This window comes from Daldinia caldariorum (assembly GCF_022478825.1).
Source record: "Daldinia caldariorum strain CBS 122874 unplaced genomic scaffold F4812scaffold_7, whole genome shotgun sequence".
Classification (NCBI taxonomy): Eukaryota; Fungi; Ascomycota; class Sordariomycetes; order Xylariales; family Hypoxylaceae; genus Daldinia; species Daldinia caldariorum.
In genome coordinates, this window is record NW_025953043.1 from 751,490 (window position 1) to 773,630 (window position 22,141).

At 46.6% G+C, this 22,141-nt stretch overlaps 5 protein-coding genes across 5 annotated transcripts; all 5 read left to right on the top strand.

The window, feature by feature from the left end:
• Positions 1-1,513: 1,513 nt before the first annotated feature.
• Positions 1,514-4,208, top strand: F4812DRAFT_426486 (ferric reductase NAD binding domain-containing protein). The gene is made up of 4 exons (XM_047934020.1): positions 1,514-1,991; positions 2,048-3,565; positions 3,627-3,963; positions 4,019-4,208. Exons 1-3 carry the CDS (start codon positions 1,831-1,833, stop codon positions 3,658-3,660), a joined length of 1,713 nt encoding a protein of 570 aa, XP_047790689.1. The 5' UTR covers positions 1,514-1,830; the 3' UTR covers positions 3,661-3,963; positions 4,019-4,208.
• A 4,690-nt stretch (positions 4,209-8,898) lies between these two features.
• On the top strand, positions 8,899-9,699 carry F4812DRAFT_458811 (L-xylulose reductase; the record flags this gene model as incomplete). Its single annotated transcript, XM_047937422.1, has 1 exon — positions 8,899-9,699. The coding sequence occupies one exon, from the start codon at positions 8,899-8,901 to the stop codon at positions 9,697-9,699; it is 801 nt and encodes a 266-aa protein (XP_047790690.1).
• Positions 9,700-12,375: 2,676 nt separating this feature from the next.
• On the top strand, positions 12,376-14,438 carry F4812DRAFT_426499 (MFS general substrate transporter). Its single transcript, XM_047934021.1, has 6 exons — positions 12,376-12,698; positions 12,761-13,354; positions 13,411-13,645; positions 13,697-13,751; positions 13,810-13,907; positions 13,978-14,438. The coding sequence occupies exons 1-6, from the start codon at positions 12,632-12,634 to the stop codon at positions 14,192-14,194; spliced, it is 1,266 nt and encodes a 421-aa protein (XP_047790691.1). The 5' UTR covers positions 12,376-12,631; the 3' UTR covers positions 14,195-14,438.
• Positions 14,439-14,568: 130 nt separating this feature from the next.
• On the top strand, positions 14,569-16,647 carry F4812DRAFT_426500 (Rad27p/FEN-1 endonuclease-like protein). The gene is made up of 4 exons (XM_047934022.1): positions 14,569-14,823; positions 14,884-14,888; positions 14,950-15,511; positions 15,572-16,647. The coding sequence occupies exons 1-4, from the start codon at positions 14,725-14,727 to the stop codon at positions 16,085-16,087; spliced, it is 1,182 nt and encodes a 393-aa protein (XP_047790692.1). The 5' UTR covers positions 14,569-14,724; the 3' UTR covers positions 16,088-16,647.
• A 514-nt stretch (positions 16,648-17,161) lies between these two features.
• F4812DRAFT_364632 (S-adenosyl-L-methionine-dependent methyltransferase) lies at positions 17,162-21,661 on the top strand. The gene has a single exon (XM_047931880.1). The coding sequence runs from the start codon at positions 17,707-17,709 to the stop codon at positions 21,607-21,609; it is 3,903 nt and encodes a 1,300-aa protein (XP_047790693.1). The 5' UTR covers positions 17,162-17,706; the 3' UTR covers positions 21,610-21,661.
• Positions 21,662-22,141: the final 480 nt, after the last annotated feature.

The following is a 22,141-nucleotide window of genomic DNA, read 5'->3' on the forward strand; positions in this document are numbered from 1 at the left end:
GGTAAGAAGTAAACATGTGGGAGCTTCATGAAAAAACCATCTTGGAGTGAGTGGTTTACTATAAACCGTGCCTTATTAGTCGATTGAGATCAAATCCTGATAACTTGATTACCTGGTACTACTTTGACGACCAACATAGAAAGACCCCAAAGAAGTAAAAGTGAAGCCTCGAATGAATTCATTCGCATCTTTAGGTAACTAAGGTAAGTTTAACCTAATGTTCTCCTGGGGACCCTTGATAAATTCGAGTCTCGAATGTTGTCTAAGAACCCCTGACGAAACAATCTGAGGCACAGGCGCCGGGGCATATTACGAGCACTGACCAATGAGCCGTTGGACATCCTATTTGTCTTCTCCACATTCCAAACCGAGTCAAAGCTGGATCCCCCTCATAGGTTTTTTTCTCTTTTTTTTTCTTTTCTTCTTTTTCTTCCCATAGTGATTCTCATGTAGGTAACCAACGAAGACCCTCTTCCAAGACCACGAAGCGACCAGCCCAGCTTCGATAATTCTATGTAACTTGGCTGAGGATTGCGCGCGGGCCTTTGTGTATTCTTCTTCTGTCTTGTACATAGTATCGAGGCGTGTCGCCGCGATGGAAGTGGTGCCATAACCCACCTCCCTATTCTGGACCTGGGCGAGGATCTGAACATCAGACAGTCTTAGCCCGGCAGAGCAGAACGGAGTGTACCTATGTCATGGTCTAAGATTATTTGCTGAATACCTTCGCTACCGACAGCCATTGCTTGTTGCATTCGGCTAAGTACCTGATATGTTTTGATAATATCAAACTTTCCTTTCTATTTGCTTGGAGCTATTATTTCTATCACGACCACCGGCATCGCGAAGATGCAAATTACTCGCAACTCGTACCCAAAATTCGCTAGTACGATTCAACCTAGAAACGTGGACGTCGTGAGCCTCATTCGTACTTTAATTGCCTCGAATCCGTTTGTGGTAAGGCTGTAACCGCTTGTCACTCGTCGGCCAGATCGAAGGATCCATCTGTCCTAGAACCCCTGATAAATGTTACGTGTACCTGGCCGCTTATGCTTGGATATACCACCATCGCATGTTACCGATACACAAGTTTCATGCTCTTTTCCCCTTATCGTCTCTCTTTAAAGTGAACCCCCCAGGATCACATCATTCATAATATATTCTCTTCTCCCCCTGCAAATTGTGAGGCCTTGTCGTAGGTACCTAAGCTTTGCAGTGAATTTTTATGTGTCTACTAATCCGTAGATGGAGCTATAACAGAGTTTACGTTAAGCAAATCTCGTTGCGGCGTTGTACCCAGGTATGATCTACGAGAATGGCCTGATGTTTCCTTATTCTTGGCGGTCTCCCATAATATCCACTGCCTTCCCGTCTTCTTGCATGAGATCTTCGGAACCCTTCTCTCTTTCCCCTTCGTTTACACACAAACGCTTTCCCCTCCCTTCCTCCTTTTCGTAGGTGCGCTATTTCGATTCTTGAGTTGGCTGACAGGCAAGCTGCTACAGCAGGCTCTCAGGCCGACATAACCTTCTTTTGGCTGTAATTTTCGTCCGTTACCTTTTACCGAATCTCTCGTTCTATGGCTTCTTGCCCATTCAGCAGGCTCTGAATTAGTATTACCTGTTTTTTCCCCACGTGCCTAGGGACGCGATTCCGACTGTAATAAGAAAGAAAAACTAATAGAGAAGAGGAGGTATTGGTGGTTGTCGGGTTGGTGACTGTGCATTTGGAGATACAAGCGGACTTGGAGGACTGGACATCGTCCGAAAAGCGACTTTACAAGTACGAACGCGAAGTAATTAATTCGTCCGAAGCGCAATTTCGTTCAAGATGCAGTACTACGATATGGGCGAGAAGCCCTCGGAGAGGTCAAGATGGACGCCGTTAACAAGAATGTTGCTGTCGGGAGAGATGACGCAGGAACGGCAAAGAGAGCTGACGATGCGAGAAAAATTCGATAAGTGGATGATCAACGAGGGTTACCGAAGATTGTTCGTGTCAACCGTGAGTTTCTTTCGTGCGATACTTTTTACTAACCATACCCTAGTTTCGTCTTCGTCTTCATGATTCTCCATGCCCTTGTCTTCGCTTTCGGTTTCGTCAACTACGCCGTCAAGGACAATCTGCAAGTAGCGAGAGATACCTTTGGACCGACTTATATGATTGCGAGATCTTCGGCCTTGGTTCTCCACGTGGATGTGGCCATGATTCTGCTGCCGGTCTGCAGGACATTCATCTCGATGGCACGACAGACGCCTCTTAACGGTATTATCCAATTCGATAAGAACATCACGTTCCATATCACTACCGCCTGGTCCATCTTCTTCTTCTCCTGGGTCCACACGATCGCCCATTGGAACAACCTGGCGCAGATCGCTGCCAAGAACAACCTGGGATTCTACGGGTTCTTGGTCGCCAATTTGGTGTCAGGTCCGGGTTGGACAGGTTATATTATGTTAGTAGCGCTCACTGGTATGGTTATGACCTCGTACGAGAAGCCGCGACGAGCAAACTACGAACGTTTCTGGTACACTCACCACATGTTCATCATTTTCTTCTTCTTCTGGTCCTTCCACGGTGCCTTCTGCATGATTCAGCCTGATTTCGCGCCGTTCTGTATCTCGATCGGTACCTCGGCCATCGGTGTCTTCTGGCAGTACTGGATGGTCGGAGGATTTGTCTACCTAGCCGAACGAGTTGCTCGTGAATTGCGTGGCCGCCACAAGACCTATATCTCGAAGGTTATTCAGCACCCGAGTAACGTGTGCGAAATTCAAATCAAGAAGGAAAACACGAAGACCCAGGCTGGACAGTATATCTTCTTCTGCTGCCCTGAAGTCTCCCTATGGCAATACCACCCGTTCACTTTGACAAGTGCTCCCGAGGAGGATTATATTTCTATCCACGTCCGTATGGTGGGCGACTTCACGAAATCGTTAGCTAAGGCTCTCGGATGCGACTTTGACCGCAAAGATAAGGATGCGTCAACGGTTGTAGGTGTCAACGGCCAGGGTAACGAGGTGGATCCCGCCTTGAAGAGAGTCCTACCCCGAGTTTATGTCGATGGGCCGTTTGGTTCGGCTTCAGAAGATGTGTTCAAGTACGAGGTCTCAATGCTCGTCGGCGCTGGTATCGGTGTTACTCCTTTCGCCTCTATCCTCAAGTCGATCTGGTACCGAATGAACTACCCCCAGAAGAAGACCCGTCTCGCCAAGGTGTACTTCTTCTGGATCTGCAGAGATTTCGGTTCTTTCGAATGGTTCCGTTCGCTGCTGATGGCTATCGAGGCTCAGGATGTTGACAACAGGATCGAGATTCACACCTATCTCACCGCTAAGATCAAGGCCGACGATGCTACAAACATTATGATCAACGATGCCAACGCTGACAAGGATACCATTACCGGATTGCGCAGTCCGACGAACTTCGGACGTCCCAACTGGGATATGATCTTCCGAGGTATCAGGAAACTGCATGCGCCGGCCGAGGCGGGTGTGTTCTTCTGTGGACCTAAGGGTCTAGGTAGTTCACTCCACGTCTTCTGTAATAAGTACAGCGAACCTGGGTAAGTGACTATGACATTTCATGATAGTCTCGTTAGATGGTTGACTAACTTTATGTGATAGATTCTCCTTCGTCTGGGGTAAAGAAAATTTCTAAAAAAAAGAAAGTTTGTATATACAAGATTTGGCCGACATTTGTGCCAATACAATCCAAAGCATCACCCTATCACCGGCGCCGGACGCAGATGGCCACTGTATTTACCTAATGTATCGATCGGAGGCAAAATATTCTGGTTTTCCTTCGCTTGGGATAGAGTGCGCGTTCATTGCTGGACTTGGTCACCGTAGACATGTTGGGATGTGGCCAGGACTCCCCCTTAATTAGCTCAACAAGCAAAAACCATACTCTATGAACACCTGGCCGGACCAAACCATGACGAGATAAAAATTAATATATTAGGTACCTAACCTGACCTACCTTAAAAACTCTTGGGGGCTCGGTTGATACCTCTCAGATTCTTGGTTGCCGGCGATGTGCCCTTACGATATACGGAGACGAAATTGGAAACTCGGAGCTTACAAGTAGATGTTGATACCATATATATACCTACCCCTACCCTTGTATCTAGTTTTTACCTAAACTTGCAATATCTTTTTTACAGTTACGAAGTACATTTATACTCTTACTTTACGTCATTTTATTGATTATGATTCCTTAATTGCCGATGCCATTAGTATGTAAATACGTCGTCCTATACTCTACTAACGTTATAGAAACATTTCACAGTATAGTAAGCAGGTTTGGGCAGATAATCCCGGCATCTGGGACCGAACCCCTGAAGAGCCGGGTGGGTCCGACATGATAGAGTAGTAGAGTGGTAGAGTAATAGAGCAGACGCGCTTGCGGTGAAACTCGCGTGGTCTGGATGTCGTTTCGGGCCTGTGGGATTACTTATAAAGGCATACGTAAGCTGTTATTTCTTGCCTTTTCTTATTGTTGCTTGTTGTTTCTATTATTTTTTGGCTTTAGATGGGTTTTTATTAATTGATATCTGCTAAGCTACGACTCTGCGACTTTACCTTTTTGCTTTCTTAATAGTTCGGTGATGAGGCGGATGTGAGTAGATTAGGAGGTAGGTATCCAGGTAGGTAGACTACCTAGAGGTAGTTAATTATTAATATACCAAGCCCGGTACGTAAAACACTAAAATCGTACTATTTCCAAAGATACAAAATCTAAAGACACATCCTATTTGATAGCTTGCTTCATCAAACCTCTTTCGCCCCCCTCTAGCCTCTCCAGACCATCTCTCACTGGAATTTCATAGATGTAGCCTCACATCTTGCTAGACTACCAAGGTAGCTTTCAAGGAAACACGTAATAAAAGCATCTGTAATTCTCAGTACCAAACGCCAAACTTTAATAACCCCCATGCCAAATGCCATGACGCGTACTATGATCCTCCCGACGACGCAAGCCCCACATCCCCCGAACTAGACTTCCCTCGCGGTGGAGCCCGAGCGTCATCGTTCCCCGTTATCCGTACCCTCGGGCGCCCAACGACGCCTTTGGAAAGAGAGGGTAACCCACCATCCAATCAATTACACATTATATACTAATATACTAATATGTACGGAACTTTCTTCCCCCCCTTTTCCTCTTCCTCTTCCTTTTCCCTTTCCTCTCCCTCTTCTTGTTTCTTTTCCCCTTTTCCTCTTCCCCCCCCCCCCCCCCCCCCTTCTTCTAGTAGCACCATTATTAATTTGTTCCTCGTTGTCTGATGAGTTGACTTGTTGACATTCTCGCTATCTATCACTGCTCATGTTGCTGCTCCCGGCGGCTTTGCAGAGCTCGCACCTGTCGGAACGTAACACCCCGCCAAAGAAATCCTGCTTGCTCGTGAGCGGGAGCATGTCGACCGAGGCGCATGGCATGCGGTCGTTTCGACGGATGCGTATTCCGGTAACCTTGCTGCGGCTGTCTTTTGCTCGCAGCGTGGATTTCTCGCAATATAGGAGGGGCAATGGAGGCGTGACATTGACGTCCTCGTGTAGACAGGCCCAGAAAACACGTCTTCGCCAACACATCGGGTGGATGGGTTATACGAGACGAAGACGAGACGTCACGATGATGAAATGCAAGTAGGTAGGTACCGGGTAGGTATGAATGAAGGGTGTAATATAAGATAGTCGTGGTCGTCTATTAGTTGTTTGAGCAATAGAGGGATAAGTGATATGCGATATGCTATAGAAATGGCAGTATCAACGAGATCTCGAACTATTACTCGTAGGGTTGAAGGATTATTGTCGATGCTATAGTTTCTTGACGTTAAGGTGTATTAACTCTGGCGAAGTAATGGAATGTCAATCTTTGCACAATTTTATCTCTCCGAGAAATGGTTTACACGTATTGTCATTCCAGGTGCACTATATATTGTTCGTTATTGCTCGTGCGTTTGATACTTTGCTAGTTCTAGACTTTATTCTGTGGCACTGACCCCTACGTGACGAGTACGTGCTGTTTGGATTTCTTAGCTCGGGTTTGCACGTATTCAAAACCATCTGTCAAGATCATCAGGTATATTATATTATTAGCGTACTCCGTTCATTGCCTACCTCCTACCTAGGTACCTCTGGGCACCCCACTTGATTTTCCCCCGAGAGATATTTGCCACATTTCTCGAGAGGCTGCACTACTCACCTAAGCATTTCTCGCCTTAGATCCTTGGGCGGAGTGATACGGCACCCATCGAGACACCATCTGACTGCCCCCTCAATAACTTTACTATTTCACTGTCGGGCAGCAGCAGCGTCATACCCATACTCCTACATCTCACCGAGCCCGGGACGCTGGTACGCCTGACGAAACTCTTGTTCTTCAAGAAGTTGGCCAAAGCATAGCTCTAAGAGGACTATACCCAGTAGCTCTAATTCTCGGTATATCTATTTGACTTCATTGGTGATGATTGGGGTTTGTTGAAAGTTCTGTTAGTGAGCAGTAGTAATGAGTTCGCATTCGAGATAGGGGTTGTCCAAAATGACGCCGGAGTCCCCGTCACCGACACCGAGAAATGTGATACTCGACTTTTTCCATGTCTTGGGAAGCCATGGCGTGTCATGTTATTGAACGAAGGAAGGCTGCCGTCGGTTAGGGATTAGTGATGACCCTCCACGCAGGATTTGGTCTATAGTCTTACGTTCGAGATTACCTTCTCGGCTTGGTGTTTCCTTATATACCTACCTAACGTAATAAACGCCCTGTACACTCTGAATATAACCATAGCATCTACCATTCCCGTTACTAAGCGAGGCACATATACAGGAAATCAGGCTAGGATATCTGGCATCCTGTTAGATCATACAATAAAATTAAGTACCTAAAGTGATAACATACTGTTGTCTTGCTCTAATTTTGGTTTGTATGATTGGAGTCTCTTGAAACTGCTCGGACGAAGGCGGCTGTTTAACGAAAATCATTTTGAAATCGTTTTTGCAACACTCTTTCCATACCGACGAAATTGCCTTGAAGAACTTATCTGCAGTTACCCAGAACTTATCTATGTCCGACCTACTGGCTAGTAACTGTTCATGGTCCATTTCGGAGTCCAGGCCGTCAAACAATCCTCCTAGCCGAGTATTGAGCTGTTCGAGCTCCTCGAATAGTTCAGTTCGGGAAGCTTTTCTGTTGCAAAAGCTGACTGTGTATATTTGCGAATTGATCCCCACTCCTTAGATAAACGTGGGAATATCGAAACGTTCTCATGATAGTTATTAGCAACGATACTTGGTGGAGGGATCCTATGACAAACCAAGTTTGTAAGATAATCATGTAATAAGGTTGTGTCTGATTTAAGTAACCCCTTGAGGGCTTCCATGGTATCGTGTTACCTTTGAATACGGCGTGCCAGAGGTTCGACTTCAAATAAGTGACTACCTCGATGAATTTCTTCAAGCTATTTCCGAACGTACGTAAATCATGTTTATCCTTGCCAACAAAAACACATACCCCTTTAGTGACAATCAAACTGGATAATCAGCCTGTCTAAGATGAACTGACTTTCGGAAACTTACACCGCGAGATAGATCCCGCTGCTTCTAACAATTCACCGTATGATGATATTCAGACCGTCCTGTAGGTCATGTCTCTATGTATTCCGTCTCTTTTCAGAATGAGCATTCTAATTCAAAAAGGAACAGCCGAGTCCTACCGGGACTTTCAGCATTGGGACGCCAACCAGGCGTTTCTTGACACGGAACGTGCAAAGAAGCACATTGAATTTCCACTGGAGATGTGTAAGGGTAAAGTGTAACTGCGATCGTGGAGTAGTAGTTCATTCATTCAACTATGATACTTCTTGTTTAGAATGTGGGCATGGGAGGTTCGATAGTTGCAAGACCTGGGCGTCGTCCGGAGGGAAGGTGCTTAGGAGGAATTGGACCTAATCGGCGGGCTGGTCCCTGCGGGGGTTGGCGGGGTTAGGAGACATCCCACGCGCGTTGCTCTTTCCGTGTGTGGCCGAACAAATCAAACGCCGTAGTCGTGCCGAAGTTGACCGATATGGCCGTAACAGGTGCCTACCTAAAGTATAAAGTTACATGCTGAAGTAAGGCTATTAGTAACTACCTGAGGTAGGCTAGTAGTAATTCAGAGGTATGTTTGCATAATACCTGTACTACATCCGTACCTTAGGAGGTAGGTATGCATAATAAACGCCATCCGGGTCCTCCGAGTTCTTCTTCTTTTTTTCCCTTGACCGCGGCAGTAACCGTAAACCTCGGGAGACACAATGGGACAAACTGTCGTTTTTCTACTCACTTTTTTTTACTCTTACTCACACCACTTTTACCCCTCCGCCTAGCAATATAACCGCATGCATTGCGCTGAGTACGAAGGGTACGAAGGATACGAAGGCGGGATAAGTATACCCGATGTCTTGAATCTAAGTGGTCTGGCGTTAGTTAAACTGTTACACTCGCCCGTAGATGCTATCATGACATCATCAAATCATTTATAGCGGCCTTTCACTTTTTGTCGGCGTTATCCACTTATACCCATCTTATCCCACCCTATCCCTTACTACCTTATCCCTTACCACCTTGCTCTTTACCACCTGACCCTTTACCACCTTATCCACTAACAGATTCGTAGACTACCTCCTCTTATTGGGTATTCTTACCTGTAAAATACATACCTTGAGTAGGTACCCAAGAGGTATATAAGAGTCTATACACCCTCCATGATTTTTCTACTTTCCTCTTGCTTCAATTCCTTCTCAACAATCCATTCTTTAAATCTCCTTAGCTTTCCGCTATAATACACTTCTCCTCTACCATCTAACCCTTCCACCTCCACCCCCACCCCCTACCAATTAATCATTTCACTTAGACTATAAACATGCCTCAGCCCATTCCTAAGACGGACAGCTTAATCGACCTGTTCAGCCTTAAGGGCAAGGTCATCGTTGTTACCGGCGCCTCTGGTCCTCGAGGAATGGGCATCGAGGCTGCTCGTGGCTGCGCGGAGATGGGTGCCGATGTTGCTATCACCTACTCCTCGCGCAAAGAGGGGGCCGAAAAGAATGTAGAGGAGTTAACTAAAGCCCACGGCGTCAAAGTCAAGGCTTACAAGTGCGACGTGTCTGATTTTACCAGCTGCGAGCAGCTCGTCAAGGACGTCGTCAAGGACTTTGGCCACATCGATGGTTTCATCGCTAACGCCGGCGCCACTGCTGACGGCGGCGTCCTCGACTCTACGAAGGAGGCCTGGGATAAGGTCATCCAGATAGACCTGAACGGCACCGCATACTGCGCCAAGGCTATCGGCCCTCACTTCAAGAAGCAGGGCCACGGCTCGTTCGTCATCACCGCTTCCATGTCCGGCCACGTCGCCAACTTCCCGCAGGAGCAGACGTCGTACAACGTTGCCAAGGCGGGATGCATCCACATGGCGCGCTCCCTGGCCAACGAGTGGCGCGACTTCGCCCGCGTCAACTCCATCTCCCCGGGGTACATCGACACTGGCCTGTCTGACTTCATCGACCAGAAGACCCAGGACCTGTGGTACTCCATGGTCCCCATGGGCCGCCCCGGCCTGGCCAAGGAGCTGAAGGCCGCGTACGTGTACTTGATCAGCGACGCGAGCACGTACACGACCGGCGCCGATATCGTTATCGACGGAGGGTACACGTGCCGGTAAAGGTGGCAAAGTCGTACATATTTGTATATAGATTGATAGATATCTTGAGAGAGCATAGATACGGCGTTCGGGAATGATGGATCCATACTATTTCATACAGCTTTTATAGAAATAGTACCCTTTTAAGTCGGCGAAATCTGTCATGTGTTTTCGTAACGGTATTTATTTCTGTGGACGTCTGGGTATAATAGGCTGCAGCATTGCACTTATAACAGTTGGTCTTATTCAATTGGATTAGGTAGGAAACCTACAGTTTGGAGATGTGATAATGGCATTGGTGGAGCTTCTCCCGTTGGCTCACTCTTATGAGTTCGCCTCTCTGGATCTCCGCAATATGATTGGTACCTAACCTACCTGGCTTCGGGAGAAAATGTATATCACGGAATCCATCGTATGGCTACCTAGTACCTTAGGTTAGGTACGTAGGTCTGGGTAGCTCGATAAATGACCCCTTCTCTTTTAGAAAGCAACGCGGTACTAATCGTCAGGTTGACTTCGACGAACCAAAGCGATGCTCCCGAGTGGCATATACTATTGTAGCCTCCGAAATGGTGGAATTGGTGTGAAATTCGAACCGGACGCTGATAGTCCATCTTATCCCTAAACTCTTCGCATCGCATTCCATAGGACAATTTGTAGGTATCCCCGATAATTGTCACACAGTCAAGTTACCACCTCATCTCGGTGCTTACCCGCTGGGTGTTCAGAATCCACAATTGCCAACAAGCTCCCTCCACGATGGTAGCTAAAGGTTGCGTGCTTGTTTCCGCTCATATACCAATAGAAGCCATGAAAATTGATTTTTTTTTTTGAAGTTGCGAAGACCTTCCCCCCCCCTTTTTTTGGGGGGGGATCTGTCTGAGGAGCCTAGTACCATTTGTCGACGACTTTGACGTCGTTCAAAGCGTTGATGAGATAGATCGGTCACATGGCATCGCTACCGGCTAGCGACGCATCGATACACCTGTTCATTCTTCGCCTCGACGAGCCCTGAATCGATATATTCTTCGAATACGCGACTCGAACGCGTTGAGAAACACGGCAGGTCCGCTTCGTCCCCCCGTACTCTCTCTGATCTCGAATATGAACTGGTGCGCGCACGATATTTTCTTGCCGGACTTGATTCCGTGATTCTCAGGCGATAAACGCCTGGTTTAAGTACCTACCCCAACGGGGTCCAAGCTTGAGTTTTGTCAGACGGCATCTTAATCGCGCCACGGTGCCAGCCCTACGAGGGGAGAGTCTTGCGGACTTAGCAGATATTTAAATTACCTACAGGGCGTTATCGCCGAGAAATTCGGCGATTGGGATAACCCCTGATAGAATAGTTCCTTCTGGCCCCTCCTCATCTTGCATCTGGCGAGACGTGCTCTAGACTCGTGAAAGCTTCTCGAGGGACGCTGTAGTTACTAGTACATAGTATTATCTAACAGTTGCTAGATTAGTTTAGCCAAGAAACTGTATCTGATCTTACCCGTACATCGTTTGCTACCTCCACTTATAAGGTACATAATAGTATTTGTTTTTGGGTCTCGGTGAAAGATATTGAGCTCTAGCTTCAGCATAGCACAACCAACCCCCACTCCTGACGTTTATCTTATCCGACCCTGGCCTCGACGCCCTGGTCTCCAGGTCCCATGTCCTCTTGGCGGAGATACATACGCTTTGCTCAAGGGTCTAACTAGGTACCTAAATCATCCTATCGGCTCGACCCGCTGGCCCGGACCACCACTTATGTCATAATCTACGAAGCCAACGTACCTATCTCGTCGTTCATTATCAATTGGATTTGATGAGTGATGCGTAGAAGTTGAGGAAAGAATTGACAGGAATAACGGCTTGATGTTCGTCAAACCAGAACCCCGGGTCTACGCGAGAGTTGAGGCCTTTGAATGGAACGCTCATTTCTAACATCACCCTTCCCCGACACCATGTGCAGCTGAGCTCGGGTTTGCTTACGTGCTTAATAATTTCGGATCGTCAGTTATCAGCAGGCTGGGATGTCTGGAGGTGCAGCTCAGCTGCTGGGCTGCTGGAGAATCTGCAAAAGTGATAGGGCCGAATCCAGGTTATCTATCTCGTTCGTTTCGTTTTTAAATATATAGCACGTATCTCACGTTGTTTCCTTTCGCGTTCTTCTGCTTCCATGATTCTTGTTTGCCTTAGGTACCTACGGTAGGTAGCTTTGTGGACTCGCCGTCGAATACTCACAAGTCAATGGCATGAGATAACGAAGGGATCTCGCTTATCTCTAGCTCAGGCGCGGTGGGTAAGACAAGATTCGACGTAAAACAACACTAACTCTCTCCATCTCTAGTTCGCAAGAAGCGATTCAGGGTGGAGCTTGAGCTTGGTCGGGTTTTTTTTCTTTTTTGGTATTAAAAATCATCTCGCCACATTTCGATCCGATATAGCTCCCCCTTCGAAGACTCACATCAATTTATCCGGCTTCTTTTCGGAACCGGACCGGCTTTGGTGTATTGTTACCCAAGCCATTTAAATTAAACTTGCGATCTTATTGAAACCCTCACTTCTTTGTCATCGCCCGATGGAAAACGACACTCCGAAGATGTCCAACTCGAATGTTAAGGTCCAGGACGGTCTGGCCGAAACCGCGATGGATCCGTCGTTCGGCGTAAATGAGAAGAAGCTCTTGCGCAAGCTTGATTTACACATTATACCTTTAGTTATGCTTCTTTGTGAGTAATAGAATGCCTTTATTGAAAAAAAAATGAAAAAAAAATACAACTTATTCTTAAAAGTTACAAATTATTATAAGTTGTCTTTGTGAAATTAGTAATAGCTAATGTGAGATTGTATAGACACGTTCAGCTTCTTAGACCGGTATTCGCTCCGCCAATCATTTACTTAGCTTGCGAATTGGCTTCTAACTGGCTGCAGTGTGAATATCGGCAACGCACGCCTTTACAAGATGGAGTCAGACCTTGGGTTGGTAGGGAACCAGTTCCAGGTCGCTGTCTCTATCTTCTTCGTCACATGTTAGTCATTCTTCTCCAAGCAACGGTTATGGTGTTCATTTCTGACTTGTCGAAACACATAGACCTTCTTTTTGAGGTGCCCTCAAATTTGGTGCTCAAACCCCTGACACCTTCTCGATATATCGCCTTCATTGCTTTCGGTTGGGGGGTTGTCGCAATGTGTACGGGTTTTGTTCACAGCTATGGCGCACTCATCGCTATACGTGTGATTCTCGGTGTTGTTGAGGCTGGACTCTTCCCGGGACTGAACGTTTATTTGACATTCTTCTATACGAAGCAGGAGCTTGCTCTTCGCGTCGGCTACCTCTTCGTCAGCGCCGCTATCGCCGGTGCTCTGGGCGGTCTGCTGGCTTACGGTATCGGCCACATGGAAGGAATTGCTGGGTACAACGGCTGGAGGTGGATCTTCATCATCGAGGGACTGCCAAGTATCGTGCTAGGAGTTGTTGCCCTCTTTCTCCTCCCCAACGATATCGATCACGCGTACTTTTTGAGTTCCGAGGAGAAGAAACTTGCCAACGAGCGTCACTTCCGCCACTACGGGTTCACCGAGAGCGCGGCGAAGTTCAGCAAGGACGACATGTTGGCTGCGTTCAAGGACTGGAAGGTTTGGATGTTTTGTGTCGCCCAGTTCGGTGTAGACACTTTATTATATGGTGAGCCTTTTGGTCTTGGGATGTTTAATTAGAATATGCTAACACATGCCATTCAGGATACTCTACATTCTTACCGACGATTATTCGTGGGTTAGGACAGTGGTCGACTGCGGAAATCCAGTTGCTCACTATTCCATGTTACTTCGTTGGCGCTGTGACTTACATGGGAATCGCATTCCTCTCGGATCGAATGCAGATGCGCGGCCTCTTCACTGTGGCTTTTGGTGTGATCAGCATCGTTGGATACGGCGTGCTCCTTTCGGACTCGTCAGCCGGCGTTCACTATTTTGGGTATGGCTTGTTATCGATTTAGTACTGGAGGTAAAGCTAATGATCTTTAAGTTGCTTTTTAGTAGCTACCGGGCTTTACGTCACCGTTGGCTTACCGCTGGCTTGGGTTAGTCTTCCATATCGATTCGAATCATAGTTTCGTCTTTCTAACAAGTTGAATTTAGCTACCGAGTAATACTCCCCGGTACGGCAAACGAACAACAGCCAACGGTATGCAACTTACTTGTGGTAATGCCGCGGGTATCATGTCATCATTTATATAGTAAGTCTACCTATTACCCTAAAGCATATCGGCGTTACTCAATAGGTATCTAACCTAATAATCCTTTTAGTCCTAGCGCCGATGGACCGCGTTATATCGTAGGCAACGCCGTATCTTTGTCTCTGGTCGGCATGGCTGCATGTCTTTACAGCATTTTGTGGTTTTGGTTTGCGAGAGAAAATAAGAAGCGTGAGGAGGGACCCTTGAAGCCGGAGCACGAGAACTTGTCAGAAGATGAGCTGGCGGAGCTTGGAGATGAGAGTCCGAGATATAAGTATACTATTTGAGATGTCTTAATTTAAATATATAGTTTGGTTTACTTGTCTTGAAATGAGATATTTTTCATAGGTGGCTTGCCTGTAGCTCAATCTTTGACCTTTGAATGTTCATTGGTAAGGATGGTTTCTTGGGGATAGCTTATTTTCTAAATAGGATAGGTTAATCTTCCAGTTGACTTCATTTCATTAAATCTTCGACCATTTTCATAGAGTTATGAAGTGATTTATACAAAGTTTAGTCACCAAATTTGGGCGTGAAGAAGGTAAACGCCGGCTTATCGCTTATCATATACCCACTTTTCGCGTTGGGAAGGCGCGTCAACCTTCAGTTAATTGAATTTTAGGGCGCGTCGGTTTCGCATTTCTCGTGACATCACCCACTATAATCTTCTAATCTTCTTACCACTTTTTTTATTTAACTTTACAACTTCATCCACTTCCACCCATGAAAAATTACCTAGCGATATACCCTTATTTCTTAATTCTCAGTTCTTTCTCACTACTGGTTCTCTAGGGTTCGCTTTCGAAAAACTTTAATCATGGGTATTAAAGGCCTGTTCCCCATCATTAAAGATGAGGCTCCTGCCGCCATCAAAGAGGGTGACATCAAAAGTCAGTTCGGTCGCAAAGTTGCTATAGTAAGTTTTTCATGAGATACCAATCATCTACTTAATCGCAGACTAACTTTAAGACTATAGGATGCGTACGTGCAGTGCACCCTTATTTCCATTCGAAACAGACAGCAGAAACTAATTCACATATAGTTCTATGAGTATCTACAGCTTCCTGATCGCCGTCCGCTCCGATGGTCAGCAACTGATGAACGAATCTGGCGATACCACTTCCCATCTCATGGGCATGTTCTATCGCACTTTACGAATGGTCGATAACGGTATCAAACCTCTCTACGTGTTCGACGGTGCACCTCCGAAACTAAAGTCCGGTGAACTTGCTCGCCGTTTCCAGCGCAAGGCCGAAGCCAAGGAGGGACTCGAAGAGGCTAAAGAAACTGGTACGGCCGAAGATGTCGAAAAGTTCTCCCGCCGAACCGTCCGAGTCACCAAGGAGCACAACGCCGAGTGCCAGCAGCTGCTGAAGTTGATGGGTATACCCTATATTATTGCGCCAACCGAAGCTGAAGCACAGTGCGCCGCTCTCGCCAGAGCTGGAAAGGTGTACGCCACAGCCAGTGAAGATATGGACACGCTATGTTTCGACAGCCCAGTCTTACTACGCCATTTGACCTTTAGTGAGCAGAGAAAGGAGCCGATTCAGGAAATCCATGTCGATAAGGTCCTCGAGGGGTTAAATATGGATCGCAAACAAGTTAGTCAAATGTTACTTAAACATTATTCTACATGCCCCGGCAAATGCTAATTAGAATAGTTCGTCGATCTCTGCATTTTACTTGGATGTGATTACGTCGATCCCATCCCCAAAGTAGGGCCTAGCACTGCTTTAAAGCTGATACGTCAATATGGCACACTCGAGAAGGTGGTTGAATACATCAAGAGCGATTCCAAGTACACATTGCCTGAAGATTGGCCCTTTGAAGACGCACGAGCGTTGTTCTTCGAGCCAGATGTTCGCCAGGCAGATGATCCACTTTGCGACTTTAAATGGGAGAAGCCGGATATTGAAGGATTGGTCAAGTTCTTGGTGACTGACAAAGGTTTCAACGAGGACAGAGTCCGCGCCGGTGGTGCAAGGCTGGAAAAGGCCACCAAGAGTTCGCAACAGGCTCGGTTAGAAGGCTTCTTCAAGGTGATCCCCAAAACAGATGAGGAAAAGGCCGCGCATAAGCGAAAGCTCGAGGAACAGAACGAAGCGAAAAAGAAGAAGCTCAAGGAGGATAAGAAAGAGAAGGCTAAGGCCAAGGCGAAGCCCCGTGGTGCCGTGTAGTGATCTTGACACATTTGAAATACGATTGACGCACTTTGTTTGGGACCAACTCAACCCGCGAATATGCGTTTTATCATATGGACGGAGACTCTGCTTAAGACTGGCGTTATGGGCTGTGAAGGATCTGATTGAAACCCGGAGTTTACGGTAATGGATGGGCAAGTTGATACCAAAAGGTATGAAAATACTGGTGCTTCTGGAAATGGCTCATGAGGAATATCCTTAGCTACTAGCATCTTTTTGAAGCTAGATGAATGTATCAATGCTATCAATTGACACTATTGTCTTTACAATTGTCGAAATAATCTATTTCGGAAGAGAATTTGTACCTAAGTGCAACGTGGATAGATGTGGATTCCCCTCGGACCCGGAAGAGAAAAGTGGCGCCCCGCGTCCGGGACGGAATTGTAATGCCGATTTTGTGCAATTAATCGGAGGAACATAATCTGTAGATCGATCTTGCGACCCAGTCTTTTCAGGGGTTTAGGTTGAGTCCATCACCGACCAATAACGCATGCAGTAATTAGATGAGTTCATCGATTATATGCCGATTTACTGAGACACGCCCAAAAAAATGAGAACATCTAACTCGACTTACCTCACTTATTTGGAATGATTAAAATACTTTGACTTGATAGACGTATAATACACATAGTTTAGCATTTAGAGATTTCAAGCGCACGATTGCGGTACCGCATAAAGAGAATACATGAGAATGGCAGATAAAGAAGAAAAGACAATAGTATTCGTTGAATAAATTCGAAATGTGTTACATAAACCCTTAGGTACCTAGGTACCTAGGTAGGTAGAAGGTACTTAAACCCTCTACTCCAAGAACTTGAGGTAAATACGCGTATTACTTACTTTGACTTATAGGATATAACACCAATAGCAAGGTGCCTTACCCCTAATTGAACTTATTACCTCTATGTAAACTATTGGCTGCAAAAGGTTGGTCTGTGGCTTGATGCAAACAGTAGAGCTAGCAGCGTTTGGACCCACCTGATTGGCTAGCTCTCTCGTTTTTTGTACCTCTTCTTCCTCTCTTTCAAGTCTTCGTCACACGCATTCTCAATTCCTTTGAAAGCGGCAAGATACCTGAGATAGCTCCATTCCAGTGAGCCACTCTAAGCCTAGCTGCCTTGACTCAGTTTCTTAATTCTCATAATTTTTGATCTACTTCACACGTTGTGCTTATTTTCATAAGTTGAACCCGCAGCTCTTGCCAAGAATTACTTATTCTAAGCTCTTGAGGTTTAACGTTGCTTGCCCAACAGCAAACATATAGCAGATATCTTATAGAATACCTAAACTTATCTCATATCATATATGAGCCCTCTTTTATTAGGCCTATGAAGTGTTTGCTTGGTATCTATGTACAGCGGTTACTAGGATCCTTTGGTTATTATTCTTTCTCTATATTTCACCACAATTCCATACAACCGCCCCCCGCTTTGCTTTTCCACCTTTAATACTTTTGTTCTCTCTTTCTCTCTTTATCATAATTCCATCCGCATTAGCATCCAGTATAATAACATTGTAGATGGGTCTCTTTCGAGTTTCAATCTCACTCGTTATGCTTTTACGGTACGTCGATAAATTTGTAGGAGGTAGACTATATGGTTGGGATAAGAATGGATATAGACCAGGAAGATATTCTCACTTATCAGCGTCTCCCGGTTGCTGAAAAGACCGTTGGTTGCGTGCCAACACCCGACTTATACTTTGACCAAACATTATCCGAGTCTGAAGCTTCACATTCGCACCATGAAATTATCGCAAGCATCGAGGAGAATGAGCTATATAGCTTAGAGGACGACGCATATAAAACACGCGATCATGCATACAGACCAAGTAGGACCGATAAAAATTATCCGTACGAACGATCGAGGACTAGTAGCACAAGTTCGGATACTTCCTGGAGCAGACCAGAGACACGTCCTTACGAAGGCCGTGAGATAGCTCCAGATTTGCCCATTGAAAACGCACCGCGGGAGAGACCTATTATTGTAGAAATCCCCCAATCTACTCTGACTCAACCTAAATCTATTTTCAGAGGTGCTACGCCGTCTTCCACGGAAATTAATGAAGTGGATGCTCTCTCAACCTTACTTGAAACATCAAAAATCAACGAATCTTTAGAATACATGGAATTTGATCTTCAAGACTTCTCTATATACCTCGACTCCGAACTCTACCCTTGCGAACTAAGGCCTTTACAACATCTCGCTACCCGGCAATCTTCCGATGTTTTCTATTTTGACGGTACCCTCGTTTATGATGAACAGAACTTTTTTCTTAAGAAGATACCCTTTCGGGAGCTCCCTATTGGAAATTATGCTAGCGAGGAACACACTGTTGGCGATCAGATCTGGATACGCTCGCGATTAAATGAGCAGCGGGGCCACGAAATTTATTATAAACTGAAGACCCCTTCAACAGAGTACATAAGATTTTATGAAGCGTTCCGCTGGATTGCCGACTTTACCAAGCATGTGCTCGATTATTGCGACTACTTAAAGGAGGTTGGCCGCAAGGCGGTTCTTTATGATTTCAAATCGGAGTTTAGTACATGGATCCTGCAGAAACATACGAAATCGGCTGCATTTAAACGATGGCACCTTGCCCACGGGAATAACGACTTTCGAGGGGCTCTCATTGCCAACATTGACTTTATCTGGAAAGAAGCTCACGGGTTGGATGATACAATTGTTTCATGGCATACATTTTGGTCGGAGATTAAAACATTCAACCGATATAAGCCTAATCTCGAGATAAACACGGCAACATCCGACCAAGACAGTGACGTAGATAGGGGACGTAGGAAGCGTTCGAAGTTACGAAGAAATGCCACAGTTGTGCCGACAATTGTGACGCCTTACGTTCACGATCTGTTCTCCCATATGATATTTGGAAATATTCTCAAACCAGTAACCCCATCGGCTTCAGTAGAGAGAAAACGAGTAGATTTCATCCGAACTAGTCGTCCAACTGAGAAGACCAGTCCACGGGCGATCAAGAGGGACGCCTATGATAGTGAATCATTCATCAATTCAATTAAGGAGGGAGATGTCATATCTACAAGGCCAGATGACGATAACACTGATACAGAGTGGAAACAGCAAAAGTCAAAGCATTACGAAGGAGAACACTTATGGTTTGGTCTCGTACAGAAGATTCATCGATTGCCCAGAGGGAGGTATTCCTTCGACGTTATATGGCTCTATCAACCGATCGATACGCCCTGTGGTATCATGAAATATCCCTGGAGTAACGAGCTCTTCTTATCTAACAATTGCACCTGCCATCACGGAACTGCGCGGGTAAAATCAGATCAGATCCTCTCGACGCATGAGGTAGAGTGGTTTGGGAACCCTTCCACCTCAGCAGAGTTCTTCGTTCGCCAAACCTATCTATCTGATGATTGTAAATGGACTACTTTACAAAAGGAACACCTTACGTGTGAAGAGGACAGGTTTCACGAGAAGGCATCTTACAATATTGGAGACACAGTTCTCGTTGAAACCAATCCGAAAGCACTACAGTTGGAGACCTTTATTGTGGAATCATTAGTTGATGAAGGAAAGAGACGCCACGTTAAGTTGAGAAAGCTCCTGCGGAGAAAGGAGGTCGATAAATACGCGTCTAATTCACCTCCTAACGAAGTGGTTTATACAGATCAAATTGTTGAGATTTCTTCGCACAAGATATTTCGGCACTGCTTGGTTAGAGCGTTTCCACCCGAAGAAACTGTATCTAGCCCTTACGATTTGAATGGTACCGGCGACCTATTCTTTATGACACATCAGGAGATTGAGACTGGAGAAGGCCAGTTGGCTTACATCCCCCTGAACATGGAATTAGTGCAAAGATTACGGCTAGGATTCGACCCCTCTCAGAACTATCGGTCACAGAAACTACAAGGTCTTGATCTGTTCTGCGGCGGCGGAAATCTTGGACGAGGTCTGGAAGATGGTGGTGGCATTGAGATGCTCTGGGTTAACGACATCTGTAGTGAGGCTATTCACACGTATATGGCTAACTGCGAGCCAGACACACCCATAACCCCCTTTTTGGGTTCAGTTGATGACCTGCTGCTTCGGGCCATGTGGGGGACCGACATCAAAGTGCCTCGACCTGGCGATGTCCAATTCATCTCCGCCGGCTCACCTTGTCCGGGGTTTTCCTTGTTAACTCCTGATCGGACCACAAATGACCAACGGAAGAACCAGTCGCTTATTGCTTCGTTTGCAGCTTATGTCGACCTGTACCGACCTTACTACGGAATACTCGAGAATGTGCAGCAAATAGTAAACACGAAGAACCTCCGCGACACATGCGTTTTCTCTCAGTTAGTGTGCGCGCTTGTCGGTCTAGGCTACCAGGTCCAGGTTATGTTTCTAGACGCGTGGTCATTTGGTGCGCCACAGACTCGTAGCCGAGTATTCCTCGTCTTTAGCGCTCCGGGCTTCCGGATGCCCAAGGCCCCAGTGCCATCGCATTCTCACCCACCTGGCACCCAGTTGACGAAGCTTGGCGAGATGTCTTGCGGGCGCCCTTTTGACAGTAGGCAACTCCTATCAACTCCCTTTAGATACGTGACCGCGCAGGAGTCTATAGGGGATTTACCCGACATCCAAGACGGCAAACCGGATTTCTGCGTCGGCTTCCCTGACCATCGACTAGCTAAAGGATTCACACCCCCGATAAGAAAGCAATTATCCGCTATCCCCATCCACCCCTGGGGCATGAGCTTTAGTAAACTTTGGCACGGCCGACCGGGACTGCCTCCTGTGATGGGCGAGTTAGATCGGTATCATCTGTTCCCCCCCGAAACTGCCGAGAGAACCATGAAGCCGTCTAAAGGCTGGGGTCGCATCCACCCACACAGCTTGCTTGGTACCGTCGCCACGAGGTGCTCCCCGACGGACGCCCGCATGGGAACGATCAACCACTGGCAGCAGAACCGCCCGCTGACCGTCCTGGAGATCAGGCGTGCGCAGGGCTTTCGCGACGAGGAACTGATCCTTGGCACGCCGGCTGCGCAATGGCGCATCATCGGCAACAGCGTTTCCCGGCAGGTATCCGTGGCTCTCGGCCTGGCCGTTCGGGAGGCGTGGTACGGAACCCTCTTCGACGAACCGCATTTGCCGCAGACTGGACTGGCCGCTTCGGTTCCGGATGCGTTGGCATCTATACCTACACTTGAGGAAACGACAGCCCCTGACTTATCGGTCACAACACTTGACAGCTTAGCAGAAACCAGGGGAGCCATTACACGCTCTCCGAGCACCAGTATGGCTTTCGAAGGCTTGTTCGTGACGCCGACCTCTCCTCGGAATTCCCCCTCGCCCACCGCCACCCCTATCACGACCGACTCGGTGGTGGACTTCTCTGATGGCGAGGGGGTAAGTCGGAAGAGAGTGTCGCTGTACGTCGAGACGCTGACTAGGAGGCGGAAGCTCAGCTCGGGGTATGAGGAGATCACTGAGAAGTCTATTGCCATTGAGCGTTCGGAATAACTCGATTTAAAGATGCTGTTCTGCGGTTTGCCTACTCGCATATATGAGTGCATTTGTCGGTATTAATATAAGAGGCGTCACTAGGAAAGATCGGGACGGAAATTTAGTCACATATACCTGATTCAATCTCAAAAACTTCGGTCGTGGATATACTACTTAAACGGTTCAAAATAGAATGAGGTTGGATCCAATCCACAATTCGCTGGTCTTGAATAGAGTCCCTTTTTGCATTTATCAATGAAGCTCGACGGTCCGAGTCAAGAATGACAAAGGGGAATAGGCTCATATTTAATATTATAGGTAGACGTGTACCTAGTGATTAAATAATATTGTAAGAAAATGTCCAAATCTGTAAGTAGTACATGGAGGTGTTTAGCCATCTGAGTAGCTGACTATCTGACCAAGTCTGGTGCGTTTCCGATAAGATGTTATGGTTATAATAGCATTGGCCGACATTGGTAGTTTTAGGCATTACTCCCCCGGTAACAATGAACTAGGAAGTAGTGGCGCTGTTAATGGTAAGGCAGAGGGT

Bases quoted from the DNA above. Each gene is read 5' to 3' on its own strand.
- F4812DRAFT_426486 (XM_047934020.1), top strand. From the start codon at position 1,831: ATGCAGTACTACGATATGGGCGAGAAGCCCTCGGAGAGGTCAAGATGG. The intron at 1,992-2,047 runs GTTCGTGTCAAC...ACCATACCCTAG, and splicing joins AACGAGGGTTACCGAAGATT to TTTCGTCTTCGTCTTCATGA. The intron at 3,566-3,626 runs GTAAGTGACTAT...TTTATGTGATAG, and splicing joins AATAAGTACAGCGAACCTGG to ATTCTCCTTCGTCTGGGGTA.
- F4812DRAFT_426499 (XM_047934021.1), top strand. From the start codon at position 12,632: ATGGAGTCAGACCTTGGGTTGGTAGGGAACCAGTTCCAGGTCGCTGTC. The intron at 13,646-13,696 runs GTATGGCTTGTT...ATGATCTTTAAG, and splicing joins GCCGGCGTTCACTATTTTGG to TTGCTTTTTAGTAGCTACCG. The intron at 13,908-13,977 runs GTAAGTCTACCT...TAATCCTTTTAG, and splicing joins ATCATGTCATCATTTATATA to TCCTAGCGCCGATGGACCGC.
- F4812DRAFT_426500 (XM_047934022.1), top strand. From the start codon at position 14,725: ATGGGTATTAAAGGCCTGTTCCCCATCATTAAAGATGAGGCTCCTGCC. The intron at 15,512-15,571 runs GTTAGTCAAATG...TAATTAGAATAG, and splicing joins TAAATATGGATCGCAAACAA to TTCGTCGATCTCTGCATTTT.
- F4812DRAFT_364632 (XM_047931880.1), top strand. From the start codon at position 17,707: ATGGTTGGGATAAGAATGGATATAGACCAGGAAGATATTCTCACTTAT.